Source organism: Besnoitia besnoiti (genome assembly GCF_002563875.1).
Source record: "Besnoitia besnoiti strain Bb-Ger1 chromosome Unknown contig00007, whole genome shotgun sequence".
NCBI classification, from domain to species: domain Eukaryota; phylum Apicomplexa; class Conoidasida; order Eucoccidiorida; family Sarcocystidae; genus Besnoitia; species Besnoitia besnoiti.
The window spans coordinates 3,819,041-3,833,119 of NW_021703915.1; the positions used below are offsets into that span (position 1 = coordinate 3,819,041).

General features: G+C 58.2%; 2 protein-coding genes across 2 annotated transcripts; both read left to right on the top strand.

Moving 5' to 3' along the window:
- Positions 1-685: 685 nt before the first annotated feature.
- Positions 686-2,618, top strand: BESB_075290 (uncharacterized protein; the record flags this gene model as incomplete). The annotated part of the gene is made up of 4 exons (XM_029365902.1): positions 686-1,241; positions 1,662-1,765; positions 1,793-2,053; positions 2,370-2,618. 4 exons carry the CDS (start codon positions 686-688, stop codon positions 2,616-2,618), a joined length of 1,170 nt encoding a protein of 389 aa, XP_029218386.1.
- Positions 2,619-4,678: 2,060 nt separating this feature from the next.
- On the top strand, positions 4,679-12,874 carry BESB_075300 (uncharacterized protein; the record flags this gene model as incomplete). The annotated part of the gene is made up of 14 exons (XM_029365903.1): positions 4,679-5,554; positions 6,106-6,199; positions 6,632-6,765; positions 7,169-7,221; positions 7,748-7,878; positions 8,238-8,325; positions 8,972-9,059; positions 9,306-9,476; positions 10,102-10,244; positions 10,773-11,071; positions 11,665-11,740; positions 11,868-12,084; positions 12,391-12,451; positions 12,822-12,874. 14 exons carry the CDS (start codon positions 4,679-4,681, stop codon positions 12,872-12,874), a joined length of 2,484 nt encoding a protein of 827 aa, XP_029218387.1.
- Between the last annotated feature and the right edge of the window lie 1,205 nt (positions 12,875-14,079).

The window sequence follows — 14,079 nt, forward strand, 5'->3', positions numbered from 1 at the left end:
CGAGCTGCAATCTTCGTTTTGTTCTTGTGCGGCGGAAATTCGAGCTCTTTCAGGCGGGTAGCTTCTCCCTAGACGCAGAGGAGCGCTTGCCACTAGCTCGCATGCGCCAGCACCGTCTTCTCTCCTTTTGAGCGCCTTTTCCGTCCCTTCGAGAAGCCGCTTCGCTCATGAGGCTCGCGTTGCACCGCGGCGTCCAGAGTTTTTGCTTAAAGACGCAAACTTCGGGCATCCGCTGGGGAGTTGGGCCTTTGCAAGCCTGCCACGTGTCGTGCGCCTCCCTCCAACTCTTGTCTCTATAAACACCCCACGAATTCGCTCCACAGTCCCCTTCGCGGGCGGATTGTGCGGCGGCGCATTCGTCTTACTCGCTTTGGCGACTCCGCCGCACTTCCCGTTTCGCCCGTGTTCCAGCGATCTCCGTCTCGGCGCGCCGCCTTAGAGACTCCAGTCTCTTCAAGGGCTCTCTCATCGTCTCCCTGCCGACTCGCCTTCGTCGACATAAACCGCCGGCCTCACTCTTCATCTTTCTGCACATCTCTTGTTCCTTTCTACCGCAAGTCTACGTATGCGTGTGCCTGGGTCTTCCCTTTCAGCCGCTTTCTGGGATAGACTGACTTCATTTCTCGCTGTTTGACTGACCCTCTTTTCTCTCCCTTTTCCGCGCTAGACGTCGCCACGAGGGAGGATGGCGAACGCGCACCCGCGGCTTGGCGCCCGCGGCGTCAAGGGGGAGACGATGTGCAAGACCGAGCGTTTTGAGAGAGACGACGATCGGCGTACGGAGGAGGCGAAGCGCGTGGCTCCCAGCGACTCAGAAGACGACTGGGAAGACGAAGAGATCCTGGACGTCCCTCCGCGTGCGCATGCGGCGGACTTGCGCAAGCGGAAAGAAGACGTGCGCCGCCCGGCGGGACGCGTCCCCGCGAAGCAGGAAGAGCGCCGAGGGTTTCCGCAGGACGACGTAGAGATGGCGGAAGAGGCTGGCTTGTCGCGCCATGCGTCGTCTGAGCCCTCGTCGCCGGAGGCCTCTCCGCCGCAGGCGTGCGCAGACTTTGCCTGGCTTTCCGGATTCCAGCGAAGCCGCGATAACGCATTTCGCTGCAAAGCCGCGACGTTCGCGTGGGATGACGCCCCCGACAGCGACCCAGATGCGGCCGCGGCGATTCCTGCTTTCGATCTTCCGCCGCAGCTGAAAGTCTTGAGACTCTCTATCGACGGCGCCGTTCCCGGCGAGGCCACCAGTGAGCCCTTTGTGCCATATCGCGCATGTGCAGCAGAGAGCTTCAGCTGCGCTGCTCGCCGCAGCTTGCCGCACGCTCCCCGCCTGCAGTCTCTCGCTGCGAGGGACGCGATCCATGAGGCGACGGCGAGGCGGAGGGCAGACGAGAGAGCCAAAGCCGGCGCCGTCGATTCCATCTGGAGCGGCGTTGTCTCTTGAGTGCAGGACAGCGCACCTGTCTTTCTCTCAATTTGCTTTCTGACCGTGGTGCCTTCCAGCCAAGTCAGCGAGCGCGTGGGCGGGGGTCGCGCGGGTTCGCGGCGTGCTGCGCGTCGTTTTCGAGGTGAACCCGCGTCATGTTCCCCTCGTGTTTTGGAGAACTCAAAATTCGCGTGAGGGCGACTTCTGCGTCTGCTGTCTGTACCGTGCGTGCTTTTCTCAGCGCTTCTGCAGGCGTACCTGGACGCCCTGCATCGCGTAGACGAGGCTCCTTCGGCGCGGACTTCGGCGTCGCCCGGCGAAGTCTCCTTTCCGCTGCCCGCCGCCGCGGCTTTGGCGTCGCAGAGTGCGAAGAAGAAGCTCTCTCTGGAGACGCAGGAATGCACAGTCTCCTACCAGCCGCCGCTGGGGGACGAGGTCCACATCGGCAGCTCGCCGCAGCATACGCAAATTCTCTCTTCGCATCGCTTTCTGGGCACGCTTCACTTCTCCCCTGCGCCCAAGAGCGCCGCACAAGACGGCGCGGAGCGGCACACGCCGCTGGAGAGCTCCGCCTGCGACGCCGCTCGCGCGCAGGGCGCCGCGCCATCTGTCAACGCCGAATTCGGCACAGAGGTCAGCTCCGGAGAGCGAGGGAAGACGGGAGCGCAGCGACGTGCGAGCGAGGCTGCCCCCCGGCGGAGACCGCGCAGGATGGACGCCTGCGCGGCTGTGGCTGTCTGCCTCGCGGAGCAGCCCATCTCTACATTCGCATGAGTAGATCGACACGTGGGGACGCGAACGAGTGTGCCTCGGCGGGGGGTGCGTAGTCCGTGGCGGAGTGCGCCGCCGCATGCATGCATGCGTGGCTATGGAGCTGCGTTTTTGTCGTCGAGCGAAGGCGCGCGGCTCACTCCTCGCGGCGCGCGGGTGTTGTTTTCGTTGTTTTCAGCGAGGCATCCCTCAGTGGCAAAAGGAGGCTTCCTTCGTGACCTGGCATCGCGTCAAGCCCTACGGCACGGCGGAGAGCCCGTGTACCGGGTCTCCGGGGTCGCAGGCGGGTTCACCTGCCCCGCGGTCCAAGCCGCACGCCTCGTCCGCGAAGAGCGAGCCAGAAGAAATGGAGGACGAGGAGGAAGTGAGCAGACACGAAGAAAAACGGAAGAAGAAGGAGGAACGCAAGGCAAAGAAGCACAGCTAAGCGCCCGCGAGAACGCGGAACAGACCGAAACGCACACAGGGACGCTTCTGGAGGGTAGCTTGCGCGCAAGCCGATGCACGCATATATATATATATATATTCATGTATATATGCGTATGCTTTTATGGGCATGTGTGTGAATTGTGCTCGAGGTGGCGTGGCCTTGCGGGGGAGTAAAGGCACTGGCCTGTGTGGACGCGACTTGCGATTCTGGCTCACTGTATGCATGCGCATATAAATATGTATATTCGAACTAATTTATACATACATATATATATTTATTTGTAAGTATCTGTCCGCGGGGGACGGTTTTTGTTGTGTACTCAAGCATTGCTACACTCCGGCGGTCCTCTGGCGCTGTTCTTCTTCCTTTCGGTAGTCTTTTTTCGAAGAAAGACCTGTGTTTGTGAGCATGACTTGCATGCCATTGGAAGGTCCTCGGTGACGGGTTATGGGCAGCGGCCTGATGGTCGCGCACACGGAAGGGAGGACAAACGTGAGCTCGCAGAAAGCCAAAATTGACTCTGACAAAGAAAGCGCCGCTGCCGTGTGCGAAGCTCCTGATGGCGCCCGCCAGCAGGCGACAAAGGAACGTCCTAAACTAGAGAGATTCCGCCTCAGACGCGAACGAACAGTAGAAGCAGTTTAGGTTTTCAGTGGGACGGAGGGAGAGCAGTTCCGGTCATGAACCTGCAAAGCGAGGCAACCGACTCAGAGGAAAGGCGGGTTTCTCCGCCAGGAGACCGCGTTCGATGCGCATTTTCCGCCACTCCAGGAAGTCATTTCGCTTGAGGCAGCGGAATTGCAGAGCTCCAGCGTCTGTTTGCCTCAGTGAGCTCACCCGTGGACCTTGTGTAAAGAGCACAAGAAATCATCTTTCAAAACATGGCTGCCCCCCAGGCTGCGCGCGCACTCAGCGCTGTGCTGAGTACGGACTACAGCTCACGGACGCCAAGTAAACGCGACGTGAAAACTGATACACATGCTTTAAAAACTAGGATTCTGCGTGGCTGGAAGGGCCTGCATGCGGATGACTGTCCCCCTTAGATATGTACGTGTGTCAAGCTCAGAGGGTCTTCTCTCGCCTGAATACTTCTGTCTGCATCTGGACTGTCGATTCGCATTTCCGACAGTGACAGCCGGCTCTAGGAGAACGGGGATTTCTCTCGCGACTTTAGTTTAACTTTGCACGGCAGTACCGCGGGATCCCACACAGAGAGACCTTCCTTTCTCTCTGCTGACAAGGAGGCCGAGGGAGCAGAGGCGTCGACGAAGGCGTAGAAGCGTCAAAGAAGCGGGAAAGAGAAAGTCACGAACCCGCGCATCCTCCCTATTGGTGAAGCGGCCGAGCGGAGGAAGGCGCTGGACGGGAATGTGAGTTAAATAGGCGTTCTGTTTCTTGCCTCAGTCCGCATGCGTTTCCCGCATGTGGTTTGGAGTGTCACCACAGCGCGCGTTTCTCATGCAGACAATGAAGACTCGTTCCGCCGGCTGAGGAGAGGCCTTTCTGAATTTGTGAAGAGGCACCGGTGTTGGCGAGCACCTTATTAGGAAGGGCTTTGTTTGGAGACTGACTGGTGTTCTCTTAGATTCTGCCAAGCCGGCAGCCCCGCCAAACTGGCTGATACGCGCAGCTTCGCTGCTGCATGCAAGACCTACTTTTCCTGCAGAGTTTTGCCTTGTCTAAATTCTTCATTTTCTCATTGTCCCTGCCTTCTTTCTTTTCTCACTACAATTGTCTGTGCTCTCGACGCCTCTTTGTGATTTCTCTTTCAGGTATATCCAGCAGAAGGGGCCCCGCTTGCCTTCTTTTCGTTGTAGCTGCGCAGCGCTGTGGGCATTTCACTCTATAGCGCGGGTTTCTCGAGTATTTCTTCGGTCTCCGCCCTTGCGCGTCTCTCAAAAACACAGTCTTTGGCACTGACCTACCTCTTTCCAGCAGCTTTCGGGTGCCCTTCCAGTTTCAGCTGTTTCCTCGTGTCCTTTCACCTGTTTGCGGCGCGTCACCTCGCGCCTTTGCGACTCGCGCTTCTGCGACCTGCTGCGGTGTACGTACAGCCGATGGCGGCCATCCGGCGCGCAGCAGGGCGAGGCCCTGGCGGCGGGAAGGGAGCGAAGGGGAAGAAAGGGAAGTCTTTCCGCGCTGGAGGCGGGCCGAAAAAGCACGGGAAGTCGGCCGCGGGTTCCGCGGCGGGCGAGAAGAAGCTGGGCGTCAAAAAGCGAGGCAAGAAGCCGGGTTCTGCCTTCTCCGCAGACAGGAAGAAGGGTAAGGGGAAGCCTGGCCCCACGGCAAAGAAGGGACCCGAAGGCGGAAGAGGCAAAACGAAAGAGAACGTGCACCGGAAGGCGAATGGCGACGAGCTGCGAGCGTGGGACGAAAAGCAGAACGCAGGCGGCAAGCAGTGCGACAGAAGAAAGATGCACGCGGAGGGGAAGCCGTTTGCCAGCAAGGGGAAAGTTGGTACTCTGGCGGAGGGCGGCAAGACACTGGGGGAGACGCGGAAGGAGAGGGGCGACAAGAACGCGCCGTTGAAGAAGAAGAAGAAGTCGTTCGAAGAGCAACTCCAGGAGTTCTTGGACGAGCAAGAAGGTCGGACGAAGAAGAGAACCAGAGAGACAGAGCAAGGCGATGCATCCGTCCCTGAAGAGGAACGCCCAGCGCCGTCGGCACCCGACAGTAAAGCAGCGGAAGGCCACGAAGGGTCTGCGGGCGAAGGCAGCACCCAGCTGGGGTCGCTCTCCGTCAGCAAGAAGCGGAAACTGATGAATGAAATGAAGTTGAGTCATCGAAACGAAGACGCCGGATACATCAAACAGTGCTTCCGGTTGTATGGACAGCTGCTAGCCGCGCGACCCGAGCAACAGAATGCAGATACGCCCGAGGTGGCGCAGCGTGTCAAGGCTCTCTTCGATTTCGTTCTGCCTCGAGTCAAGGCTGTAAGTGTTGTGTGCCACACTGACCTTCTAGTCGTTCCTCCTGCTGCTCCTATTTCGCGCTGAGCCGCACTCCTTTCTTTCTCCGTTGCCTCCGCTGCTACGTGGCGTGCTTCTCCTCGGAACCTTTTTCGCTTCTTTCATTAAATATTTTCCTGCTTTCTGTCCATTCGTCTGTTGACGTCCCACATTTTAGCCCTTGGCCTCTTCATTCTGTCTCGGGTTGCTGATTTGCCTTGACCTGCACCTTCTCTCGAGGACAGTAGCGCACGCAGCTCATGGCGCCAGGCCGTCAACTGGGGCCTTGTCGTCGCGTTTTCTCTCCTCGCTCATGCGGAAGCCGAGACGCAACACGATGTACGAGGCAATTCAGGGCCGCCAGACTCACTTGATGCGTCAGATATGCCCCCTTTCAACAAGGCGTCTCTCTGTTCGGCGATTTTTGACACACAGAACTCTTGAAGCTCGGGGATGCGTTGATGGAGCGTACCTTTCCTCTTGCTCTACTCTCGCCGCGTCTGACTCACGCGCTTTTTGTTTCATTTTCTCCGCAGGGAGACCGCCATCTCTGCACGTCTCGCGCGCTGCAGGCGCTTCTCAAACTCGGCAGCAAAACCCAGCGCCAGCAGCTGTGGGCGATTCTCAAAGGTAAAGCGCAAGCGCGTCTCTCTGCGTCGCGCACCCGAGATGTGTCTTTCGGACTCATATATATATATATATATGTATATATATACGTGTCCATTTCTGCCGCGCAGCACTGAAGGACAGATATGCGCGCGGTGTGTGAATTCACATATATATATGTATATATCTGTATGCATAGTAGTCAGGCTCCCCTAGCTGAGAGCGCTTTTCTTCCGTGGCATGACGTTTTGGCCTTGTTGCGGGCGCTTGTTTGTGTCAGCCAGCGTCTGTCGTTCTCGTCTTCTCGTGCGTTACGAGCCTAGCCCCTCCAGGGCATTCACATTCACGTAGATGCATGCCGCGATCATAAATATATGTGTCTTTATCGTCGTATTTATGGACGCATGTACAGATGCGTCTGCGTTTCTCCTCGCCTCTGCCTTTTGCCCCGTTCAGAGAATTTCGCGGAGCTCTGCATGGGGCGAACCAGTTGCCAAGTGGCGATGAAGTTGTATCTGTACGGCGAGAAGGAGACGCAAGAGGAGATTTCTCGCCTTATCTCTGGGAACAAAGACATCTTCTTCTCCAAGGTCAGGATGGCAGAAGGCGCCGCGGAGCCGCACATTTGCAAACAGCGGAAAGGCGCAGGTCACGTGGTGTTTTTGACGCCTTCGTGTGAGACAGAGTCCACGCGAGATCACGTGTCACGATGCCTTGCAGCAGCGTCAATGGTACCCGTCCTCGCCTCCCCCCTCTTCGGCTTTTTGCGGTCGCGAAGGAAAAACTCTTTCGTTTCTCTTCCGGCAGTGCGCACTCAGCGCTTCGAGACCGCTTTGTCTGCGGGTGTCCGCATGTATGTCATTTTCTGTTCAAACTCGTGTAGGCCCAGGTAGCTGCCGTGCGGAGTATGCCGACGCACCCGACAGCCGGCATCAGCATGTACGCACAATGGAAAATGCGAGGGAGGCTGTTTTTGCTTTGTCTCCTCTGCAGTGCGGAGCTCGCGTGTGGGAATACGTGTACACCGCGACCAAGTCGGCGAAAGGGTGAGGCGCCATTCAGCGAGAAAAGTTTCGAAAGTGTTTGGACCATTCACGAATGGCTTTGAGCCTGTACGGAGCGCCGCGCTTCTTCAGTCGAACCTGTATCTTCTGTAGAACTGATGTTCTCCGCTGCGTGGCGGCGCGGCGCGCGGCCTCGCCCAGCGTCTTCGCGCGTGCTTTTAAAGAAGTATATCTTTTTAACAACATTACTTTTACATTAGATAACTCAAATAAAACTTACACACATCTAGGCATGCGCGTATGGATGTGTTTAGGCGAGTTCTGCCTCAGCAGATGTCGAGCTTCCTTTCTGTGCGAGCGCGATTTACAGAGAGAGAGATACATCGATGCGGCAGCATTTGTTGGCGCCCGTGATGCGTGTCCTTGAGAGCCGCGTCTCTATGCACACACGAGAGGAGCCGGGGCTCTCCAAGCCTCGTCCGCGTGAATCCCGTCTACGCTGAATCTCCAAACTGCGTGAGGGTGCTTACCGCGTTGCGCGTTGAACCGGTGTGTGTGCCTCACTCAGCCAGCAACATCTGCTCAACGCCGTGATGCTGCCGCCGCTCGCGATCGTGAGACACCCCGACTTTCAGGCGGCCCCAAACTTCCCGTCCCTTTTCGAGAAATTCAACGCGGAGACGCGCAAGCTGACGCTGGGTAGGGAACTCGCAGAGCGCGGTGAAAGGGTTCAAACACGTGCGACTCAGCAGCGTCTCTCGGAGATGCGTGCGCTCGCTGCTGGTCTCTCCGCTGATCCAAAGCCTTCCACTGGACGCTTCGCCGTCTCCCCCTGTAGGGGGGAGGGGGGGGAGTCGCGGTCTCGGCCGGTCTCCCTCGCGTTGGCGTGCTGCGTTGGCTGCTTGCGGGCCGCACTCGCATGCAGTTTGCCTGTGGCTCCGCCGCGGAGCGCGTGCGTGCGTGGGAGGAAGACTCTCCGGTTCTGCATCACTTCGACGCAGCGCCTCCTCCTGCGGTCATTAGCGAGTGCTGCACCCTGTCGCGCGTGTCTTCCTCAGAGCACATCTCTTCGGTGCTGCAGAAGTGCGTGGATAAGGAGCTCCTCGACAAGGCGCCAGTTCATCGCATCCTCAAGTTCTTCACGCAGTGAGTGGCCGCATACAGGGGAAAGACAAGAGTCAGCTCTTGAGGCAGCTTTGTCGCAGCTCCCTCTTTGGCCTTCCCAGCCAGTTAAGAAGGCTGCAGTTCGCTTCGCAGACTGGTGATTCTTCGCGGGCACTCGAGCCTCTCAACTCGCGCTCCGAGGCACCTGCGCAGTCCGCGAGGACTCTGTCTGGCGACAGCCGGCGGAGTGCCTTCGCCTCAGACGCCTTCACCAGTCGCCCAACGTCAGGGCGTCGCGCTGAGATCCTCTCCTCTTGCAGTTCCGCAAAAACTGCCTCAAGCGGAGAGATGCGAAAAAGACTCGCCTCGTCGCCGCTGCATCTTTCGCGGGAGGCCGCCCTGCGGACTGTGGCAGCGTTGCGCGAAGCTTCAACAGTTGAACCGCTGGCGGTGTTTTGAAGCTGAGTGCTTTCCTTGCCTCCTGCGCTTCGCCTCGTTCGGAGGGCGTGGTGCTGCACTGGATGGCAGCGCTTGAGCAGTGTCAGTGAGGGGCTTGAGGCTCGCAGTGAAGGAATCAGCAGCTCTTACAGCAAGGACTCGAGGGCACATCGCCCTAGCTCGCTGCTTTTCCAGATTCTTCGTCAGATCCGAGGAAAACGGGGCTTAATGTGTGTGGTGCGGTCGGCAGACTGGCAGACGAAGCCCAGCTGACAGCGACGCTCCAGATGACGCTGGAGGGCTTTCTGCGTCTCGCGTCCACCAAGGACGGCGTGGAAGTGAGTCTGGGCGAGCGACTCCTCCGTTCTAGTGTTTAGGGTATAGAGTCAAACCCCCGTTTGCCTGGGCTGTGAGGAGGTCTCCGAGCGCAGGTTCAAAAACATCGGGTTCTGTAGGCTTCCCGTGGCGCGCACTGCGTTGGAGCATGTCTCTTGTGTTAGGCGAGCGGGAACTGTTTTTTTTGTTCTTTTCGTTTCTCTGCGTCTCATTGCCCGAGTCTCCCTTTGCGCGGTGTACGTGGTCAGGCGATGGTGCGTCTCCTCGGCTACGCAACGGCGAAGCAGCGAAAAATCATCGTGAAGGAGATGAAGAAAGTGGTGGTGTCCATGACGACGAACGCAGTGGACTACCTCCTCGTCCTCCGCATTTTCTGCACCGTCGACGATACAAAACTCGTTCGCGACTCGCTTATCAAGGTGAGACCCGAGTCGCTGAGCTCGGAACCTGTATCGCACCAAAGTCCTCTCAACACGGCGGCCGTTCTCTGCACGTCATCAGGGCCCAAAGTTGCCTACAGTGCGCAACACACAGCGGAGCCTGCCTCGCTCTCTCTCTCTCTATATATATATATGCATGCATACATATGGATGTCGGCGTATGCGCACGCGTTTGTGTATTTACTAGTGAAAGTGCGGCCGTTAGGGTGCGCTGGAGTGTGCGAGGCTGTGAAAAGTCGGTTTGTGGCCTCCGCCGCGTCGCTTCCGGTGGGCGCCACCCGACGGCGGGTGCCTCTGGGCTTTCGCAGCCGCCGATGGAGCCGCCTTCGCGCGCGCCTCCCACGCGGCCACTGCTGCAGATGTAAGCTAACGACCTCGACATCCGCCGCACAGACCGCGAACGGCGACTTGCTCGTGCGCGCATGCCGTCGCCTCCGCGAGGCACGCTTCTCGTTTCCTGCAAGACACCGTCGAGCCCGTGGCGCCTTGAGTGAGGAGAGAGCCGTGGGATGGTTTGATAGGCGGTAGGCTGAGCTGACCGCGCTGTTCGTGCGATCGGCTGTTAACCCAGCAGAGTGCTGGTGGTCCCGTTTGTGTGCTTCAGGAGATGACGAAGGACATTGGCGGCATCGCCTTCGACGCTCAAGGCTACCTCGTCCTTCTCCAGCTTCTCGATACCTCTTCTGACGGCTCCAAGTACCTCCCTCCGCACGGCCGGCAAATGCTGCAGCTCCCCAGTCCAACCAGGTGCGTGGCTGCTCCACCTCGTACGCCACAAGCTTCAGACACGGGCTACACACGTTTATTTATCTTTTTGTATATGCGTGTATATGTATGTATGTTGCTGATACATATCGACCCCAATGTGTGCTTACCTCGAGTAGTGCTTCGGAGCTACACTGCTTCGTGCCGGCGGCAGACGGGAAAGAGCTATGCGTCGAAAGCACGTGAATACCGGCTTCTCTACACGCGTATATACATATATATGATTTTGTATATATTTATGTGTATCCTCGTAGCGGGAGCGTGTGTCGCGTCTCAAGAACCTAGCTTCGCGGCGCCGCTGCTTTCGAGGGACGTTGCTGTCTCTCGCACCACGCTTGCAGCTCTATAGAAGCTGCGCGTGCGAGCACCTGCGACACCTGGTGCGGCCGCCAGGCAGCTGCAGTGACTGACTCGCCCACGGGAATCGTCTCCCTCCGCAGACTGGTCCGCGAGGTGCGGTGCTGCACGGATGTGTGTGTCGCCGTGCGCTTCGCTGTTTTCTCCGCCCAGCCTCAAGCCGCTGGACGCCCGCCTTCGCGAACTGCGCGACCCGATCGTCGAAGCCCTCACGCGCGAGGTGGTTGAGAGCGCCGAGAAGCCTGACACGCCGACTGCGTCTCCGGATAAATGCCGAAAGCCGGCCGCGGGGAAGCGCGGAGCTCCGGAGGATTTGGCGAGTGCGCAGGCTGAGGCGGATGGAGCAGACGCAGGAGACAGTGCCGCTGAAAAGACATCGAGTTCCTTCCAGGACTGGCTAGAGAATCCGCACGCCTCGCGCGTCTTCCTCGAGTTGCTGAAGATCACGAAATGTAAGGCCGCGCGAGCGCGCTCGAGTGGAGCAGCGGGGCTGCCGTGGCCTCCACGGACAGGTCGCTGCAGATGCAGCCGTTTGTGCCGCATGACATGAAAAAACACCAGAAAATCTCTCGTAAGACTCTCCGTAACTTTATGAATGCTCCTTCTGCCATGCGGTGACTGTGTTTTTCACGGGGAATTAGAACAGAAGAGAAAAGGAGACGTCCAGGGTACGAACGCACGCCAGGCGCCCGTACCTCGTGCTTGCATGCTGGCGACCAGCTTTGCAGAGCGGAGGCGGCATCGATTATCGCTGCAGCTGTGCGTTCGGCGTCGCGATGCAGCGGAACCGCATTCCTCGTTCGTCGTAACACGCTCACTTGTCCAGGGGAAATCAGGCTCGCGCGCGGGCGCATGGTTAGATCCATGCGTAACTTTTGCTACATCTCAATGGAGAGGCCTCCGCATGTCTGCACACACAGAGTGGTCTCACGTTTTATGCGTGAAGGGGTCAGCGCAGGGGGGCGAGGAGGGAGCGGCCGCGGCCGCGTGCAGCAGGCGCGCGAAACCCTTGCGTCGTGCTTTGTCCGCGCGTTCTCTGTCTCAGGTCCGAAGATCCTGCAGGCTCTTCTCGGCGCTCTCGGCAAGGACGAAGCGCAGTTGCGCGGCTTAGTCGATCATCCGTAAGCGTTTCGCACGAAGGTTGCTTTCAGACTGCCAGATGTTAAGTCGACGCCAGAGAAGCTGCGAGGGCCAGACAGAGGCGAGGCGCAATCAATTCGTTGGCGCATGTGTCCCGTGCGTCCTCAGGCGCACGCAGCGGCTGCTGTGCAACCTCGTCAAGCACGCAGACGAGACGTGGAAAATGGCGGAAGACGGCGAAGACGCGAATTCGTCCTTCGTTGAGGCGCTGTGGCGCGTGTTAGAGCCTCACGTGGCCATGGTACTGGCTTCTCGCGGCGTTTTCGTGGCGACAGACGTTCTCCAGGCAGCACGTCGGTTGAACGACCAGAAGCTCGCGGAGCAGGTGAGAGCGGACGCGATGGGGGGGGGGAGGGGGGGGGTCGCCAGGCCCCCATCCCGCCGACGACGGTGTGAGCATGTCAGTGCGCGGCGGACACAGCGAACACGAACTCAGGTGGTGCTAGCGGACTTCGTCTGCTGCATGCTTGTGGAATGTGTAGCGTTGTGGCAACTGTATTTGCATGACATGCAAGCCGACCTACCACGTGCGGGTGGCGACAGAAGGCGTCCCTCTCCAGGTTGCGCGGCCTACTATTTTACTGCGAAACGTGCCGTTTGTTTTTGCTGCCATATGCTCATGCGGTTTCAGATGGTCAGAGTACTTGGAGGAGATGCCCTGAAGCAGGCGCGTCAAAACGCTCAGACCCAGGGTAAGTTTTCAGCCTACAGTTATGGTGCGTCCTCTCGCGCACCGACCTGAGTCTAGTCTACTACCTCTGTATTCATCTTCTCGCTGGAAACCGCGCAGTGCCACGCTGCGTACTCTCGCAGTCACTTTGCCCGAAAGAGGCCTTTCGCACCACAGGCGTGGCTCGCTCTTCATGATCACCTCATGAGACTGTGCTTCCATCTAGCATGTTCTGAATGCTGCCAAGCCAACGAGTGTGCTGGAAACTGCGAGGTGGACCCCGTCTGAAGAGAGGCCGGAAAGAGCGATCCACTGGAGTGCGCGTTTGCAAGTGCGCCTGCGCCGCAGCTGCGGATTTCAAAGCGTTGCGCGATGTGTTTCGCCTGTCGCAGGTCTATCGACTGCGGGACTAGATGTCCTTTCCTCCAAGCTCACGGAATGTTGACCGACGCGCGTAGAAGCTTTTCAGCTATTAGCGTCCCTTGTCTCCTGTTATGCTTCTGAAACTTGCCTTGTTCAACGTTATCACCAGCAAACATTCTGTGACTCGACCGGGGCAGTGGCATCTCGGCGTAGACAGTGACAGTCGCTAGCTTTTTCGTTTGTACTGCTGAGGAAACACAAGATGCAAATGCAGCCCGGTGCCTCGATCAGCTGATCGGTTTATCGCAGCTTAGTAGTTTAAACGCTCATTGGATGGGTGGTATGCGATCAAAGACAACGGCAATTCAGTTGGTTGCTTGAGCACAACAAACGCACGAGTACAAACACTGCCACCGAAGTTGTCGGAAGCACAGCCCGCGCAAACGACATTGTAGAATCTGGTTCACGAGGAAGAGCCAAGATTCGAAATATTGTTCAGCTCGCACTTCAGAGATCCCTTGAATTGACAGGCTCGCTCCTCATGACACTGCACTACGAGTAGGCTCTCTATCACTCATGATGCGGGAGAGGTATCGCTTTCTCTCATTTCGTTCAACGATGGTATCGAGAGGGTGTGGTGCCCCTGGTGTCTGGGAATTCAGCTCTTCCGGCACGCTACCTTCTGTAAGCGTAGCTAAGGCAGTTAAGTGTGCCCCCCCTCCCGGCGCCTGTGATAGACTTCGTTGAGAAAACGCTTCTTGGGGTGGAGCAGTTGCCCATGCTGCCGGATTGTTGCCTGCATTGCCGAACGAAGGTGCTCCATATGCTTCTGCGAAGTACTGGGGAGGAAGAGGGGGGCCGCCGCTGGTGGCTTCCCATGCGCCTGCCTGCGGTGCATACCCCTGAGGCGCTAGCGAGTTTATCGCAGCAGCGACAGGATCACCCGCGCCGGAGTATAGGCTGCTGAGCCAGTCCAGCGGAGCTGCTGGCATGGGGGCGCCTTGTATAAGGGGCGGCGCAATGGAGAGTGGCATCTGCTGCGGGGCTGGGAGGACCATCGAAGCAGTATATGGACCGGGAACCCGGCTCAGAGGGGCGGCATAAGGAATCTCTGAGAACAGGCACAGATAAACGCGCACATTGTTTTTTTGGCCTTCGAATTTGACCTCTCCAAAATCTGGAAGGTCTGCTGTGCACACGTTTTCCTCACCGTGCAAGTGCCCACCACACAGACAGTCACCGGAGGGAGGCCACATGCCTGCTGAATGGCTGAAACGTCCAGGGATT